Source organism: Coregonus lavaretus (assembly GCF_964263955.1).
Source record: "Coregonus lavaretus genome assembly, chromosome: 31".
NCBI classification, from domain to species: domain Eukaryota; kingdom Metazoa; phylum Chordata; class Actinopteri; order Salmoniformes; family Salmonidae; genus Coregonus; species Coregonus lavaretus.
The window spans coordinates 36677930-36695489 of NC_140018.1; the positions used below are offsets into that span (position 1 = coordinate 36677930).

General features: G+C 48.1%; 1 protein-coding gene across 1 annotated transcript in view; it reads right to left on the reverse strand.

Annotated features, from left to right (window-relative positions):
* The window catches only part of LOC311107188 (uncharacterized protein), a gene marked incomplete at both ends in the record, with an annotated part of 94963 nt that extends 77837 nt beyond the window's left edge, over nucleotides 1-17126 (reverse strand). The window contains 2 exons of the mRNA XM_084149677.1: nucleotides 16579-16738; nucleotides 16934-17126. Of these exons, the coding sequence (XP_084005803.1) occupies nucleotides 16579-16738; nucleotides 16934-17126 (353 nt within the window). The remainder of the gene's footprint in view (nucleotides 1-16578; nucleotides 16739-16933) is intronic.
* Nucleotides 17127-17560: the final 434 nt, after the last annotated feature.

Consider the following 17560-nt stretch of genomic DNA (forward strand, 5'->3'; position numbering starts at 1 on the left):
AGGTCTGACAAGTAAGTTTTTTGTTAAGCTTGCATTCAATTGCCCCTACCTGTTACACAACATGCGTCCATTCCCCTTCACAAGGGGAGTAATGGCTGATTTTAAGATTAAATCATCCACACTTTAATTGTCACTTTTATAGTAATTTTTCTTAATTTAACCTCTTGAGATGGGAAAACATGTTTGATATAAAGTTGAACATGTGCTCTTTATGACAGAATGTTAAAAATAAGTGAAATTATTATTTTTGACTTAATTAAACTAGCCAAAAGGCACTCTATTCGTGGAATGACACATATTTATCTGTTCAGTTTTTCGGTCTCTGGACATGCCGCTAATATTTTCACCTCTGGAGCATTTTCCAAACACCCATATTTCCCGAGAGATCATTTGTATTTGTATTTATTAGGTTTCCCCATTAGCTGCTGCCAAGGCAGTAGTTAGTCTTCCTGGGGTCAAAACACATTAAGGCACAAAAGATAAAACAGTACATCATATAACATTATTACACCACTACATATCTACAATACAAAATGTATAATACCATCATACAACAATATTACAATGTACGTGTGTGTAGAGTGCGTATGCTAGCGCTTGTCACGGTTTCGGCCGAGGCTGCCTCTCTCCCTTGTTCGGGCAGGCTTCGGCGTTCGTTGTCTCCGGAATACTAGCTGCCACCGTTGTATGTTTCATGTTCATTTGCTTTTGTCTGATTGTTGTCACACCTGTTTTCATTTAGTGTCATTAGTGTCCTATTTAGTTCTCGTTGTGTTTGTCAGGTGTTGTGTGTTATTGTTTTTGGTCTGTCGTGTGTAGGGCTGATTTTCGCTATTTCGCTCGGTTGAGCTTCCCTCAACCGAGCGCACCTGTGTAGTGCGCATTTGTTTTGTTCGCCTTCGTGCGTATTATCGCCTTCGGGCAAGTGTTCTCGTATTTTTCCTTGTTGGAGAGTTACTAAAGTCTGTTGGACTATACTTCAGTGTCCTGCGTTTGATTCCACCACTACACCCACCTACAGCACGCGTGACAGTATAACACACCTTTAAATGGAATCAGCAGGAGCCGCAGCAGCCCAGACGACGCTGGAGAACCAGGTTCGGGAACAACGGGACCAGATCCTGCAGATGGGGACCGCACTGCAGGAGGTGATCACCACCATTCAAGGCTGGGGAACGCCTCCACCGCCACCCTCCCTGCCAGCACCATCGGCCAGTCCGCCCATTCCAGCACCGGAACCCCGAGGAGTCCGACTCTCGCTCCCGAGGGCCTACGATGGAACCGCGGCCGGGTGTCAGGGATTCCTTCTCCAGGTGGAGCTGTACCTGGCCACCGTGCACCCGGCGCCCTCGGGACATGAGAGCGTGTCCGCCCTGATCTCCTGCCTTTCCAGGAAGGCATTGGAATGGGCCAACGCGGAGTGGAGGAGGATCGACGCGGACACCATCACGTACGACGAGTTCTCCCGCCGCTTCAGGGCGGTGTTTGACCATCCCCCGGAGGGGAAAGCGGCGGGGGAGCGTCTGGTCTTCCTCCGGCAGGGGAGGAGGAGTGCGCAAGAGTTCGCCCTCGAATTCCGTACTCTAGCGGCAGATGCAGGGTGGAATGATCGGGCTCTCGTCGATCACTACAGATGTAGTCTACGAGAGGACGTCCGTCAGGAGCTGGCTTGTAGGGACACCAGCCTCTCGTTCGACCAGTTGGTCGACATGTCCATCAGGCTGGATAACCTACTAGCTACCCGCGGACGTTCCGAGGGGGGTCCGTCCATTTCACCCTCCAGCGCCTCCGAGCCGTGTCCCATGGAGCTCGGGGGTGCTGGCGCTAGAGAGAGGAGGGGTCGGCTTACTAGGGGGTCCATCCCCTGCACCAACTGTGGTCGGGGAGGACACACCGCGGCTAGGTGCTGGGGATGGCCTCCTCGGGGAGAGGACGACGGGTCCCGCACTGGGGATTCCTTCCAGGTGAGTAGGCGCCCCACTCACCCAGAGCACTCTATTGCACATTTCTGTTTGCCTGTGAGTTTTCCACAGGTAGCACCTCATTCCCAGCATAAGGCGCTGGTAGATTCAGGCGCGGCTGGGAATTTTATTGATAAGAAATTTTGTTTAGCTTTAGGGATTCCCCTTCTTCCTGTTGATGTCCCTTTCCCCGTTCATGCCCTAGATAGCCGTCCGTTGGGTGCAGGCTTGATCAGGGAGGTCACTGCGCCACTTAGGATGTGTGCGCAGGGGGGTCATCAGGAGATGATTCAGCTATTTCTGATTGACTCTCCTGCGTATCCGGTGGTGCTGGGCATGCCCTGGTTGAGTACCCATAACCCATCTATTTCGTGGCAGGAGAGGGCTCTGATGGAGTGGTCTGCCCAGTGTGTGGGTAGATGTTTAGGCGTTTCCGTAGGGGCTACCTCGGTGGAGAGTCCAAACCAGGTGCCCGCATTGCACGTTCCCCCTGAGTATGGGGATTTGGCAATTGCGTTTAGTAAGTCGAGGGCAACGCAGTTGCCGCCCCATAGGCAGGGAGATTGTGCGATAGACCTCCAGGCAGGAGCTGCGCTCCCACGGAGCCATGTGTATCCTCTGTCTCAGGAGGAGAAGAAAGCTATGGAGACTTACATAGACGAATCTCTGCGACAAGGATACATACGGCCTTCCACTTCCCCTGCGTCCTCGAGTTTCTTTTTTGTGAAGAAGAAGGATGGTGGTTTGCGCCCGTGCATCGATTACCGTGGTATCAATCAGATCACGGTGAAGTACAGTTATCCACTCCCGCTGATTGCGACCATGACTGAGTCCTTGCATGGGGCGCGTTTCTTCACTAAATTAGATCTCAGGAGCGCGTACAACTTGGTGCGCATCAGGGAGGGCGATGAATGGAAGACAGCCTTTAGTACCACCTCGGGCCATTACGAGTATCTTGTCATGCCATACGGGTTGATGAACGCTCCGTCAGTTTTCCAATCATTCGTGGATGAGATCTTCAGGGACATGCAGGGGCAGGGGGTCATGGTGTACATAGATGACATTCTCGTGTACTCGCCTACCCGTGTCGAGCATGTGGCCCTGGTGCGCAGAGTGTTGCGGAGGCTGGTGGAGCACGACCTGTATGTTAAGGCAGAGAAGTGTCTGTTTTTCCAGGAGTCGGTCTCCTTTTTGGGGTATCAGTTGTCTGCGTCAGGGGTGAAGATGGAGGTAGACCGGGTGTCAGCCGTGCGTAATTGGCAAACACCAACCACTGTGAAGGAGGTGCAGCAGTTTTTGGGGTTTGCGAATTACTACCGGAGGTTTATCCGGGGTTTTGGACAGGTGGCAGCTCCCATCACGTCTCTCTTGAAGGGGGGCCCGGTGCGTCTGCAGTGGTCAGCCGAGGCGGACAGGGCATTTGGGAGGCTGAAGGACCTGTTTACCTCGGCTCCAGTGCTGGCGCATCCGGATCCCTCTTTACCATTTCAGGTAGAGGTGGACGCGTCTGAGGCCGGTATAGGAGCCGTGCTTTCACAACGATCAGGCGCGCCACCTAAACTCCGCCCCTGTGCTTTTTATTCCAAGAAGCTCAGTCCGGCGGAGCGAAACTATGACGTAGGGGACAGGGAGCTGTTAGCCGTGGTACAGGCCCTAAAGGTGTGGAGGCACTGGCTTGAGGGGGCTCAACACCCTTTCCTCATTTTGACGGACCACCGTAACCTGGAGTACATCCGGGCAGCGAGGAGGCTAAACCCTCGGCAGGCTGGATGGAATATGTTTTTGACCCGGTTTACGTTTAAGATCACGTACATCCCTGGGTCCCAGAACGGTAAGGCAGATGCGCTGTCTCGGCGGCATGACACGGAGGAGAGGTCCGTGGAGCCCACTCCCATACTGCCGGAGTCGTGTCTGGTGGCACCGGTAGTGTGGGAGGTCGATGCTGAGCTCGAGCGGGCGTTACGCACCGACCCTAGTCCACCACAGTGCCCGGAGGGTCGGAAGTACGTTCCGCTCGAGGTTCGGGATCGATTGATCTATTGGGCTCACACGTCACCCTCCTCTGGACATCCGGGTATCGGCCGGACAGTGCACTGTCTTAGTGCCAAGTACTGGTGGCCCACGTTGGCAAGGGATGTGAGGGTATATGTTTCCTCCTGCTCGGTGTGCGCCCAGTGTAAGGCGCCTAGACATCTGCCTAGGGGTAAGTTACTACCCCTGCCCGTGCCACAACGACCATGGTCCCACCTCTCGGTGGATTTCCTTACTGACCTTCCTCCTTCACAGGGGAATACCACTATACTGGTCGTTGTGGACCGGTTTTCTAAGGCCTGTCGTTTACTCCCCATGCCGGGCCTTCCTACCGCCCTGCAAACTGCCGAAGCCCTATTCACCCATGTGTTCCGGCACTACGGGGTACCCGAGGATATTGTGTCTGATCGAGGTCCCCAATTTACCTCCAGAGTCTGGAGGGCCTTTATGGAGCGGTTGGGGGTCTCGGTGAGCCTCACCTCGGGTTACCACCCGGAGAGTAATGGGCAGGTGGAACGTGTAAACCAGGATGTGGGCAGGTTTCTTAGAACATACTGCCAGGACCGGCCGGAGGAGTGGGCAAGGTACGTTCCCTGGGCCGAAATGGCCCAGAATTCCCTACGCCATTCCTCCACTAACCTAACCCCTTTCCAATGTGTGTTAGGTTACCAGCCGGTTCTGGCACCCTGGCAGCAGAGCCAGATCGAGGCTCCTGCGGTGGATGAGTGGGCGAGGCGCTCGGAGGAGACATGGAACGCTGCACACGTCCACCTGCAGCGGGCCCTCCGACGTCATAAGGCGAGCGCCGATCTCCACCGCAGTGAGGGACCGGTGTACGCACCTGGTGATCGAGTCTGGCTCTCTACCAGGAACCTGCCCCTCCGCCTGCCCTGTCGGAAACTGGGTCGGCGGTTTGTAGGGCCATTTAAAGTCCTGGGAAGGTTGAACGAGGTGTGTTATAAATTACAGCTACCTGTTGAATATAAGAGTATTAACCCCTCGTTCCATGTGTCCCTTCTCAGGCCGGTGGTAGCTGGCCCACTCCAAGAAAGTGAGATCAGGGAGACTCCTCCGCCCCCATTGGACATCGAGGGGGCACCGGCGTACTCCGTGAGGTCCATCTTGGATTCGAGACGTCGGATGGGGGGTCTCCAGTATCTAGTGGAGTGGGAGGGGTACGGTCCGGAGGAGCGGTGCTGGGTGCCGAGGAGAGACATTTTGGACCCGTCTCTCCTGACGGAATTCCATCGGGGGCACCCGACGCACCCTGCTCCGCGTCCTCCGGGTCGTCCCCGAGGCCGGAGTTGGCGCACGTCTGGAGCCGCGCGTCAAGGGGGGGGTACTGTCACGGTTTCGGCCGAGGCTGCCTCTCTCCCTTGTTCGGGCAGGCTTCGGCGTTCGTTGTCTCCGGAATACTAGCTGTCACCGTTGTATGTTTCATGTTCATTTGCTTTTGTCTGATTGTTGTCACACCTGTTTTCATTTAGTGTCATTAGTGTCCTATTTAGTTCTCGTTGTGTTTGTCAGGTGTTGTGTGTTATTGTTTTTGGTCTGTCGTGTGTAGGGCTGATTTTCGCTATTTCGCTCGGTTGAGCTTCCCTCCACTGCGTGGAGTGTTTACGCACCTGTGTAGTGCACATTTGTTTTGTTCGCCTTCGTGCGTATTATCGCCTTCGGGCAAGTGTTCTCGTATTTTTCCTTGTTGGAGAGTTACTAAAGTCTGTTGGACTATACTTCGGTGTCCTGCGTTTGATTCCACCACTACACCCACCTACAGCACGCGTGACAGCGCTTGTGTGCATATGCGTGTCTGTACCTTTGTGTGTGTCTCTTCATAGTCCCGCTGTTTCATAAGGTGTATTTTTATCTGTTTTTTACATCTGATTCTACTGCTTGCATCCGTTACCTGATGTGGAATAGAGTATATAGTACTGTGCGCCTCCCATAGTCTGTTTTGGACTTGAGTGTTGTGAAGAGACCTCTGGTGGCATGTCTTGTGGGGTATGCATGGGTGTCCGAGCTGTGTGCTAGTAGTTTAAACAGACAGCTCAGTGCATTCAGTTTGTCAACACTTCTTACAAAAACAAGTAGTGATGAAGTCAATCTCTCCTCCACTTTGAGCCATGAGAGATTGACATGCATATCATTAATGTTAGCGCCACATGTACCTTTAAGGGTCAGCCGTGCTGCCCTGTTCTGAACCAATTGTAATTTTGTAAAGTCCCTCTTCCTCCATCCTCTCTCCTCACCCTTAATTTAAGTTGCATCTCGCACCCTACACTGTGACTGGCAGCACAGTGTTTGTGTTTGTCTTTCATTATGATTAAACCATGCTGTTACTCTAAAATACAATTTGCTCTTAACGACTTTCCTATACAGATTAAATCGCTTACCCGCTCCACAGCAAGCTGCTATATCCGCACTGATTGGTGGAGTAATTTAATGTTGAGCTAAATTTTCAAAGGAACAGAAAGCAACGATATAAACTGGTTTTTATTTTATTTTACCGGTTCAGAACTTAATTTTGCTGGTCGTAACGGTGTAACGGAATGAAAAAAATTATGGTTCTGTTCAGAACTAAACGATTAGAAAATAATTTTGGTTCCAACCCCTGGTTTCTACCCAATTGAGTCATTAGCATGCAGCGCAACAGGACTTGTGAACGAGACATAGCTAGCCTACAATACATCATCACCAATGTTAGGATGTAAGAAAGAGACTTGTTCTCTATAAATGGCTTGTTGGGTTTCTTTTTCAACTCAAACATCTTCACATTTGTGAGCTAACGTTAGCATCATAAACACAACTGTCATTAAAGATATTCTAGAAAGGAGGAAATGCAGAACACACAAAGGTAGGCCATTAGCTTAATGTGGCATTCATGATGCTGCATTCATGACAAGTCAGAAACTTGGAACCTACGAGTTAAAATTAAAGTAAGTTATTTGCGTAGAGCTTCCTATTGGTTGATTCTGATACTGTCAATGTGGGAAACTCAGGTAACAACTTTCTACAACGAGTTTCCAAGTCGGAAAATTCAAAATGTCCTAGTTCGGACATGTCATGAATGCAGTATTACACACCTACTTTAAACTCATCAAAGCACACCCACGAGAACTCTCAGTCATGGCATGGCTTCTAGCATTTTTTTTATGGAGAGGTGGAAAAACCAGAAATTACTTTCTAAAGGAACAAAATAACTAGGGCATTACAATGATGGTGAAAACTTGGGGAAATCGTGGGGTTCAGTGCGTTAAAATCTTCCTAGAAGTTGGACAAACATGACGTGAAATGCCATGATTTTAATGAAAACGCACTCCTATTGGAATTTCTAACGTGGTTAAGAGCGTAGATCCAACTGTTACATTTTGTGTTTTATCCAAATTTACACACAATGTCTGAAGGACATTAAATGCACTCTATTCATGGCCGACTCATATAATTTTGACGAGGGGAGTTGCAATCAAATTATTAATTTTAAATGATTTACCACCCGTAAGGGTGGAGTGACGCTAGTCACTATATGATAACACGTGTATAGTATACTAAAAGAGAAGGAAAATCACTCTATCAACACTATCAACAGAGACGAAATACACACCTTGTATATTTTCTGCTGAATGTCATCCTATGTTTTCCAATGTGTCTTCATGTAGCCTTTTGATCGGGGCCAGAATTGGGGCCCCGGGGCACCTACGTCCAGAGGGCCCCACAACCCCCCATAAAAGAAAACAGCTAGCTTCCTGCAATTCAACACATTTTACCATGGGGCAGAGAGAACCTTTTGCAGTTTTATCATGCTATTCTACACATTTTGTCATGAGGATGAGAGAAAATGTTTCAGTTTTAAAGCTAATTTCCTGCAATTCCACATATTTTGCCATGGATTATGACGTATTCATATGCTATCTGGGTGGCCCCCTCCTTTTTCCCCCTCCAATTATAAAAAAAGCTGCAGCTCATTTACTGCATTTCTACACAATTTAAAAACTCTAAAATGCTATTTGGTAAACAGCAAAAACAAGCCAAATTGACTCCAGCTATTATCACCTTGGCTGCTGTAGCTTCATTCACCTCAGTCAATAGGGGACTTAACATTCTACAAACAAGTCATACAGCAATTAGCTGCTATGCACTAGCTCAGCACTGGGATTAAAAACTCTAGTTTAGTTTCCTGTCAAGTCAAACAGCAGTTACATAGCCATCTGCATTCATCCTCCAACTCTGCACCGCTTTGCGAGAAAGTCGCACTTTCCAATCCAATAAACCCCAGGCGTCCGCATGGTCCTTAAACATGCTCTCTACTACCGCTAAACTGCATTTGCCTTTTATGTGGGATTGGAATGATTTTAGTAGCCTATTTTACATTGTTTATGTTGAGCCAGAGTATGGCGAGCATTGCCGCCTTCTTTCAATTCAGTTGCCTATGGTTTGTAAATGGCTTTAAGCTATATCACCGGCATCTAGTGGACACTACATGAATGACACAAAATATTTTGTTCAGGACTGCAGGTGGCAGTAAATCACCAATATTATCTTTATGCTTTTTTCAAACACAAAAGAAGAAGAAAATGGACCACTTTAAAATGGCTCCATAATTACACAGATAATAATTAAGGGTGCATTCCTCTGCCAGGCGTTGCTGACGCATGCCAGATCTTACAACACTTGGATAGGTATTTTAAGTATCAGCTAACCACATCATATGTTTTAGCAATCTGTCAGTTGGTGATACAATCGATGACGTGGCACACAACAGACCAGGTTTGGGGTTTCGAAAGTCAATGGGAGAAGTTACAAAAATCTTCTTTTAGTTTCTCAAAATCTAAAGGCACCACCTAGATTTGAGCTAATGTCTAAAGTAGCTGAACATGTCATTACTACAAACTTGTGAAAGTGACAAACTGACACGTTTTCATTTTCATAAAAAACGACTTTATATCGAAGAAGTGCCTTTTGATTTGACGGACTGCAAATGTGCAGTTCAGAGCGACATGACCATTAGACTCAATGACGTGTTTCTGCGCATGAGCTTAGTTAGCTAATGTTGCCATGACATCGCCTACAAGCGTGATCAGGGATTTATTTGATTTTATAAAACAGAAATACCTTATTTACGTAAGTATTCAGACCCTTTGCTATGAGACTCAAATATATAGCTCAGCTGCATCCTGTTTCAATTGATCATCCCTGAGATGTTTCTACAACTTGATTGAAGTCCACCTGTGGTAAATTCAATTGATTGGACACGATTTGGAAAGGCACACACTTGTCTATATAAGGTCCCACAGTTGACAGTTATTAGATATTATTGTGATGACTATCGTCGTCGTCGTCGGGTGAGGTTGTGTCTCTCTCTGGCGGGAGGTAAGCTTGGCTTATATGGCTTATATGGTGTCGAGCAAAGCTTAAACTATGTAGTTATATTGTAGTTAGGTATTGTAGGTAGTTATCGTGGGTTATTGTATGTAATTATTGTAGGTAAGTATTGTATTCAACTGAGCCCGGTGAAGCACGAGGCCAGCTAATCCACTACCTGGACTAGCTAGCAGGTAGCTACTGGTAACTATTAGCAACTGTGGATAGTTGTTTCACGCTTAAGAGTGCCTGTAATTACGCCAGCTAGCTGCCCACAATAATTACATACAATAATGCCTACCATTCAGCTGTTTTTCTACCTCATTGTCTGAAGCGTTAATGTTAGGTAGTAAGTAGCTACTGTGCTCGAAATGTAGCTAGCTTGTTGCTACCTGGATAGCTAACTAAACAATAGCTGGAACGACCTAGCGAACAGACGCGAACTGGCTGAGTCGATTCAGTGGCTAGCTTTGCACTTGGCTAGCTAACAGTAGCTGCTAGGGGTAAGTTATAACCTACATTTGTGTTTTGTTTATACATACTGGTAGCCAGAGTCGTTCAAGGGAATTCGGGACATGGGTGACAAGTTAACGTTAGCTTGGCTCTCTCTGTGTGTTCGTGCCGTGGGTGGAGGGTTTTTTTCGTTGGCAGAAAGCAATGGCTAGCTAGTATGCTAACTATTCTAGCTAACTAACTGGCTGAATAAGTTGACGACGGACTCGCTCAAGCTGTCGGGACTAACCCACAATGTTAGACACGGACACGAATGATCTGCTTGGCGAGTTGACACACTGGTGGTTTGTTGTGGCCGAATATTGGTGCTAAACCGTGTTGTTGGAGGCTGGCATGCTAGTTGGCTGTGGTGTCATAGGACTAGGTGCCCTGGACGGTTTTCACTGAAGAATACTGTACCAAGTTAGCTAGCTGAATAAACTAAGTTAGTCTATTCCTAGAAAACATTGAACCGCTGTAGTTTACAACAATTATAGTTTCTGAGGTGGAAGTTGGGAGAGTTATATTTGGGTGTTTCAGTGAAACGTAAGTGAGGGAGGCCCCGCTCTCTCGCTTTCCCAGATGTGTAGTTCATTTCTTTCCGATCTCCTTTGCATTATTGTAGCCATTTTCTGTAGCATGTCAACTATGCCTCTCTCCTCTCCGCACAGGCTATACAAACGCCTCACACCGCGTGGCTGCTGCCTCTCTAACCTGGTGTCCCTGCACGCACGACCCACGTGGAGTTCCAGGTCTCCGGCAGCCTCTGGAACTGCCGTTCTGCGGCCAACAAGGCAGAGTTAATCTCAGCCTATGATACCCTCCAGTCCCTCGACTTCTTGGCGCTGACGGAAACATGGATTACCACTAAAAACACAGCTACTCCTACTGCTCTCTCCTCGTCTGACCATGTGTTCTCGCATAACCCGAGAGCATCTGGTCAGCGGGGTGGTGGCACAGGAATCCTCATCTCTCCCAAGTGGACATTCTCTCTTTTTCCCCTGACCCATCTGTCTATCTCCTCATTTGAATTCCATGCTGTCACAGTCACTAGCCCATTCAAGCTTAACATCCTTGTCATTTATCGCCCTCCAGGTTCCCTTGGAGAGTTCATCAATGAGCTTGACGCCTTGATAAGTTCCTTTCCTGAGTATGGCTCACCCCTCACAGTTCTGGGTGACTTTAACCTCTCTACATCTACCTTTGACTCATTTCTCTCTGCCTCCTTCTTTCCACTCCTCTCCTCTTTTGACCTCACCCTCTCACTGTCCCCCCTTACTCACAAGGCGCTTGACCTCATCTTTACTAGATGCTGTTCTTCTACTAATCTCACTGCAACTCCCCTCCATGTCTACGACCACTACATTGTATCCTTTTCTCTCTCGCTCTACTCCAACACTACTCACTCTGCCCCTACTCAGATGGTAATGCGCCGTCGCAACCTTCGCTCTCTCTCTCCCGCTACTCTCTCCTCTTCCATCCTATCATCTCTTCCCTCTGCTCAATCCTTCTCCCTCCAATCTCCTGATTCTGCATCTTCAACCCTCCTCTCCTCCCTTTCTGCATCCTTTGACTCTCTATGTCCCCTATCCTCCAGGCCGGCTCGGTCCTCCCCTCCTGCTCCGTGGCTTGACGACTCATTGCGAGCTCACAGAACAGGGCTCCGGGCGCCGAAGGGAAATGGAGGAAAACTAGACTCCCTGCAGACCTGGCATCTTTTCACTCCCTCCTCTCTACATTTTCTTCCTCTGTTTCTGCTGCTCAAGCCACTTTCTACCACTCTAAATTCCAAGCATCTGCCTCTAACCCTAGGAAGCTCTTTGCCACCTTCTCCTCCCTGCTGAATCCCCCCCCCCCCTCACCACTGGTGTCCCCCAGGGCTCAGTTCTAGGCCCTCTCCTATTCTCGCTATACACCAAGTCACTTGGCTCTGTTATATCCTCACATGGCCACTCCTATCATTGCTACGCAGACGACACACAACTAATCTTCTCCTTTCCCCCTTCTGATAACCAGGTGGCGAATCGCATCTCTGCATGTCTGGCAGACATATCAGTGTGGATGCTGAACCTCGGCAAGACGGAGCTGCTCTTCCTCCCGGGGAAGGACTGCCCGTTCCATGATCTTGCCATCACGGTTGACAACTCCGTTGTGTCCTCCAGAGTGCAAAGAGCCTTGGCGTGACCCTGGACAACACCCTGTCGTTCTCCGCTAACATCAAGGCGGTGACCCGATCCTGTAGGTTCATGCTCTACAACATTCGGAGAGTACCACCCTGCCTTACACAGGAAGCGGCACAGGTCCTAATCCAGGCACTTGTCATCTCCCGTCTGGATAACTGCAACTCGCTGTTGGCTGGGCTCCCTGCCTGTGCCATTAAACCCCTACAACTCATCCAGAATGCCGCAGCCCGTCTGGTGTTCAACCTTCCCAAGTTCTCTCACGTCACCACGCTCCTCCGCACACTCCACTGGCTTCCAGTTGAAGCTCGCATCTGCTACAAGACCATGGTGCTTGCCTACGGAGCTGTGAGGGGAACGGCACCTCCGTACCTTCAGGCTCTCATCAGTCCCTACACCCAAACGAGGGCATTGCGTTCATCCACCTCTGGTCTGCTGGCCCCCCTACCTCTGTGGAAGCACAGTTCCCGCTCAGCCCAGTCAAAACTGTTCGCTGCTCTGGCACCCCAATGGTGGAACAAGCTCCCTCACGACGCCAGGACAGCGGAGTCACTCACCACCTTCCGGAGACACTTGAAACTCACCTCTTTAAGGAATACCTGGGATAGGATAAAGTAATCCTTCTACCCCCCTTACCCCACCACAAAGAAAGAAAAACAATTAAAAAAAATATATACATATTGTAAAGTGGTTATCCCACTGGCTATATGGTGAATGCACCAATTTGTACGTCGCTCTGGGTAAGAGCGTCTGCTAAATGACGTAAATGTAAATGTACATTTATTGAATAATTACCTACTAGGTTTAATTGTTACTAGATTAAATTAATCATGTAATAATTAACTAATTAGGAATTTTGTGCAACACTGGAAAAGTTGTTTAACGAGTTAACGTTTCCCGAATTAACTCTAAAGATATCTAGATATCTCTTATCATTAAACAGTCATTTATTAATCATTTACCTCATATCAGTCTCATTCTGAAAGTCTGCACGAACCCGGGTCTTACTGATCATTCCGTACTACACAAATTGATTTAAGTATTTATTTACTAACTAATTAAAATGCTAACACAAGATACAAACACATACACGTATAGGTTAGGGGTTAGAACTTAATACAATGAAAACGGGTCCCTAGCGGACTAACACAATATGACACTTGTTATAACAGATGGCGAGTTAAAGAGAGAGAGAGAGAGAGAACACTTGGATACACATGGAACTACGCTCACAGTATTCCTAATACCTTGCCCCGAACTGCCGCCTGTTTGGTAAGAAGTAATGCATGTATTTATGTGTTGAAGGTCTATGTCGTGTATCTCTGTTGGACCCAGGCCTTCGTGGAAAGGGGTCAATTGGGCCTTCTCTTTCGGATGGGACTTAGATGTAAGGCTCTGATTGTCCAAAAGTTTACATTCACGTTCTGGAAGTGGTCTTCTGAGGACGGCTAAGCCGTGTCGATGATCCCCTGTGGGGTGATGAGAGCAGTGTAGTAGATGATGGTTTGAAGAGAGTAACAGGATGATCCCACTTAAATTCACCTTCTTAGACACAGTACTTAGAACAGCTACTCAGCCGTAACATTGATTGTTAGTGGAGGCAACTTTGTCGTCTTCACCTCGAGTTGCTTTTCAGGGTCGGGACCAATATGAACCTCGCTGCAGGTTGAGGTCCATCTTTGTTAATTCTTAAATCAATATTTTATACACTCTGGTAAAGAGTTGGGCCACCTGTCGCAATGTTTCAAATGTAGCCTTGACCCTTCTATGGCCCCCACATGGCTCATCGTGGGCATGAGCTATCATTATCCCCCTCTGTGTTTTAGGAACCACCCACCTTTGTGTGGCATTGGTTTCTGAAACATAAACCAGTAGGTTATCTACAAGTGTGAGGTGCTGTTTAGTTGCATACAGCGAACGCAAGTCGTGTGAGGCTTTCAAAGCCAGCTTGGATTCTGGGTGATTGACAGGATCAGACAAGAAAGCCATCAAAGTGGCGAGGGACTCATCTTGGTGTTACATTGCTACCAGGTCACTATTCCAGAATGAATGAGTTAGCAACACATTATGTTCGTGCGACGATGATTCCCGCGGTGCTATATGGCTACGCGTTACCGCAGACACCATGGGCGCCTCGGTGATCATTGCGTCCCGAGCATCGAACACCCAAGGGGTGCCGTGAATTTGCCCAGATTTCGCCATGCTGTCATCATGGTCATTGCCAAGTTTGTCACGACCAGGTGATTTGGAGTGTGCCTTGACTTTCTTCCAATACACCTGTATGTCGTGTTTGGTTATGAGGTCATCGCAGGCTAGAATGAGCTCTTAGTTTTTCACTTCTTTGCCACTTGAAGTAGTCATGTGCTTTTGTTTCCAAAACGGCAAGTGGGATAAGAAGGTGAGTCTGGCATAGTTTGAGTCGGTGCAGATTGCCAGTTCTGACAAGTCATGTTTTACCGCAGTGTGATAAGTATGCCAGCTACTTCTGCGAACTGGCTGGTCTTGTTGCCTAGCTGAAATTGAAGCAGTTTGCACGGAATGTCGTTGGGCCATACTAATCCCACACCAGCTTGCAAGTGGTCTAGCTGACGGTAAGAACAGCTATCCACAAATGCCATCGGCATGTAAAGACACATGTTCTCTTCGAAGTAGTGATATTTTCGACGGCAGAGCTACGTCAAACGGAGCGTTGACACACCGCCAAAGCCCCACCCAAAGGCAGGTTTTTCATAGTTGACAACCACATCATGGCTCTGCAGCATCATGAGCCAAGCCGCTATCCTGCTGTTGTATACAGCACCCTCACGGATTCTTTGGCTTTTCAGAAAAGTCATCGGCTGGTGACATGTTTCTATGATCACCTTTTGTCCGCCGACATAACAGGTGAAGTGCTTGACCGGCCAGACTGTCGACAGGAACGCTTTTTCACGGTCTGAGTACTTGTGTTCAGCAGGGTTAAGTGTTTTGCTCGCGTAAGCAACCACACGTCTGTCTTGGTCGTATTTTTGGTACAACCCAGCACTAAAGCAGTGCTCTGAGTAACCTACTTCCAAAATGAACGCCTTGTCTTTGTTGGGGTAGACCAGGCAGGGTGCTGCACAAAGCAGTCTTTCAAGGAAGTCTGAATGTCTGAATGTTTTCGGAACAAGGGTGTGGCAGTGAGCCGCTTTCGAAATGTCGTTGAACATTTCCAAACTGATTGCAGATTTTTCCGACCAGGTTGCCAGCGTGGCATTCTCAATCATTGTGCCGTATAGGCAAACGCCACCTATCAGTGGAGGGCGGTATGTGTCGGCTGGTGATTCACCCAAGCCACACAGGAAAACCCCATGTTCGGTTAAATTCCAAGTTGAACTTGTCACCCGATCATTTGCCACAAATGGCGGACTCATGACCAAGTTCACCGGGGATACGTCAGTTGATGACGCCAAACCCTCGTCGTTGCATAATGTATTGCATGTATTCTTCGACGAAGGCGGTGGGGTCAACGGAGATGGGATAGTTATTTGTGACCAGACTTGGTTGGTTTTCCAACCATCAGCGGTACCAAACGGTCAATTAAATCTATCCCAATCAGCATCTGTTTGGTGTCAATGCTAGTCACGTACACAGGGTCCACTGCCCTTTTGAGTTCATCCAGCAAAGTTTGAGATATGAGGGAAATAGTCTAACCTATCAGTCCATCACATGTCAAACAGTCCTCTAAGACTGCTTTGAGGTATGGCCTGTTCCAGTTGTTTTTTCTGGGCATATCCCCAACAAAGTGGGTTGGGTTGGAAGAACGGAGCCGTGGGTTATCCGTGTCGATTTCCAAGACAGATAACCCACCTTCGTGACCCAGTGGGTCCTCTATCGGAATGGGAAAGGAATCAACCATTGCAATGCTGCTTACCTTGGTGTATGCTTCGGTGTTCATTGAACCCTTTGTCACCCTTACTACTCTTGTACCATGTGGGTGGCCATGTGGCGGCCATGTTGATCGTTACGATACCGGTTTGGTTGGGAACGTTCGGTATAGTTAGTTTTACCGCTAAGGTTATTGGTTTGGTTGTTTCATTGTAGGTACCATTTTTGTGTGTCATCACTCATGTCATCACTTATCCTTGATTCCACACCCTTTAACTGGAGTGAGTGCTCCTGCTCAATATTGAAAACCGAGACGTCAGGGCTCTTAGAGCGGCTCACTTTTGATGCCTCAAAGGCTTTGCTTGCAAGTTCTCTAAGTTCTGAGATTGGCAAACCTATGTCGGCTGTAGGGCCCAAGTAGTTAATTAAGGTGGGATACATGTTTGACAGAAACATTTGTTTGAATGGTAGTAGCTCTTCCAATCCTATTTCAGTGAGTAGGCCAAAGTAAGCTGAACGGAGCCTATGATAGTATGCTTGTGGGTGTTCGCTTCGCGCTTGTTTGACAGTGTTAGCCAGCGTGCTGTCGTGTTTGCGAGTCACAGAACCACTGAATTCTTCTATTGTTAAAGCTGCGGCAGTGTTTTGTGTAGTCATTTTGCACGGAATCTTGTTGTAGGCGGATGAACCTAGTCACGTATCTATTCCACGTTCGCTTCAACAGGTAAAGCCGGTCAGTATCCGTAGCGTTCGGGTAGCCATCCAACGCGTCCTCTTGGTCTGCTAGGAACGTCTCAGTGTCGTTCGGCTTCCCTGGGGCGGGGTCAAAGGTGCAGAAGGTCTTGATGATCTTATCAAGGCGTTCCGTGCCTAGTGTGCGGGGAGGTTTTGCATCATTCTGTGGTTAAGAATTGGCCGAAAGGCCAAGAAGAGAAACCGAGCCTTGGTCTGGTTGGCGAGGAGGCGCCATATTACTCTGTGCCAAACGGCCAAGAGGAAAAGACTGAGGGACACCTGAGAAAGGTAAAGGCTGAAACCTTCTTTCTTCTTCACTCCTTTGTGTACCAAACTCTAGTTGCGAGCTTGGTTGTTTGGCTGGGTAGTCATGCTGCAGCGTGTGACTGGTTCGGAGTTCTTCCAGATGGTACCTAAGGGTGGTATTCTGCTGCATAGCAGAGTCCACTTGAGCGCTTAGAGTACTTATTTTAGACATGTGAGTGTCGCACTTGCTCCATTCGGCCTCATACTTATCTGTCATGGTTTGCAGGGAGAGGTTTGAGTCTGTAGCGAGAGATTCAGTGATGAGATTTCCTCAGCTTAGTTAGAGTTCAATTTTTCCACCTTCCTCACCTGGGTTTTCTCATCATTCATTTGATCAGTGACTTCAATGAGATCCGCTGTTTATTCATCCAACTTGGACATTGTGTTCTTTAACTGATCATCTGTGGTTTGCAGCTTTTGGACTAGAACCTTATTGCTTTGAGTGGTGTCATTCAACACTGCTTGCATGGTATCATGTTGCTCATCCCTGGTTTAAAGTTGGTTGTCAAATTGATCTAGTTTTGCGTGGACTTCGTCATATTTAGTCTTGGCTAAATGGAGTTGTTCCTGTAGCAGACGATTTTGTTCAAGAGTTTGTTCTCGTTTGTCGTCATACGTTTTTGCCAGATGCTCTCAAATGCAGCTCCTCGG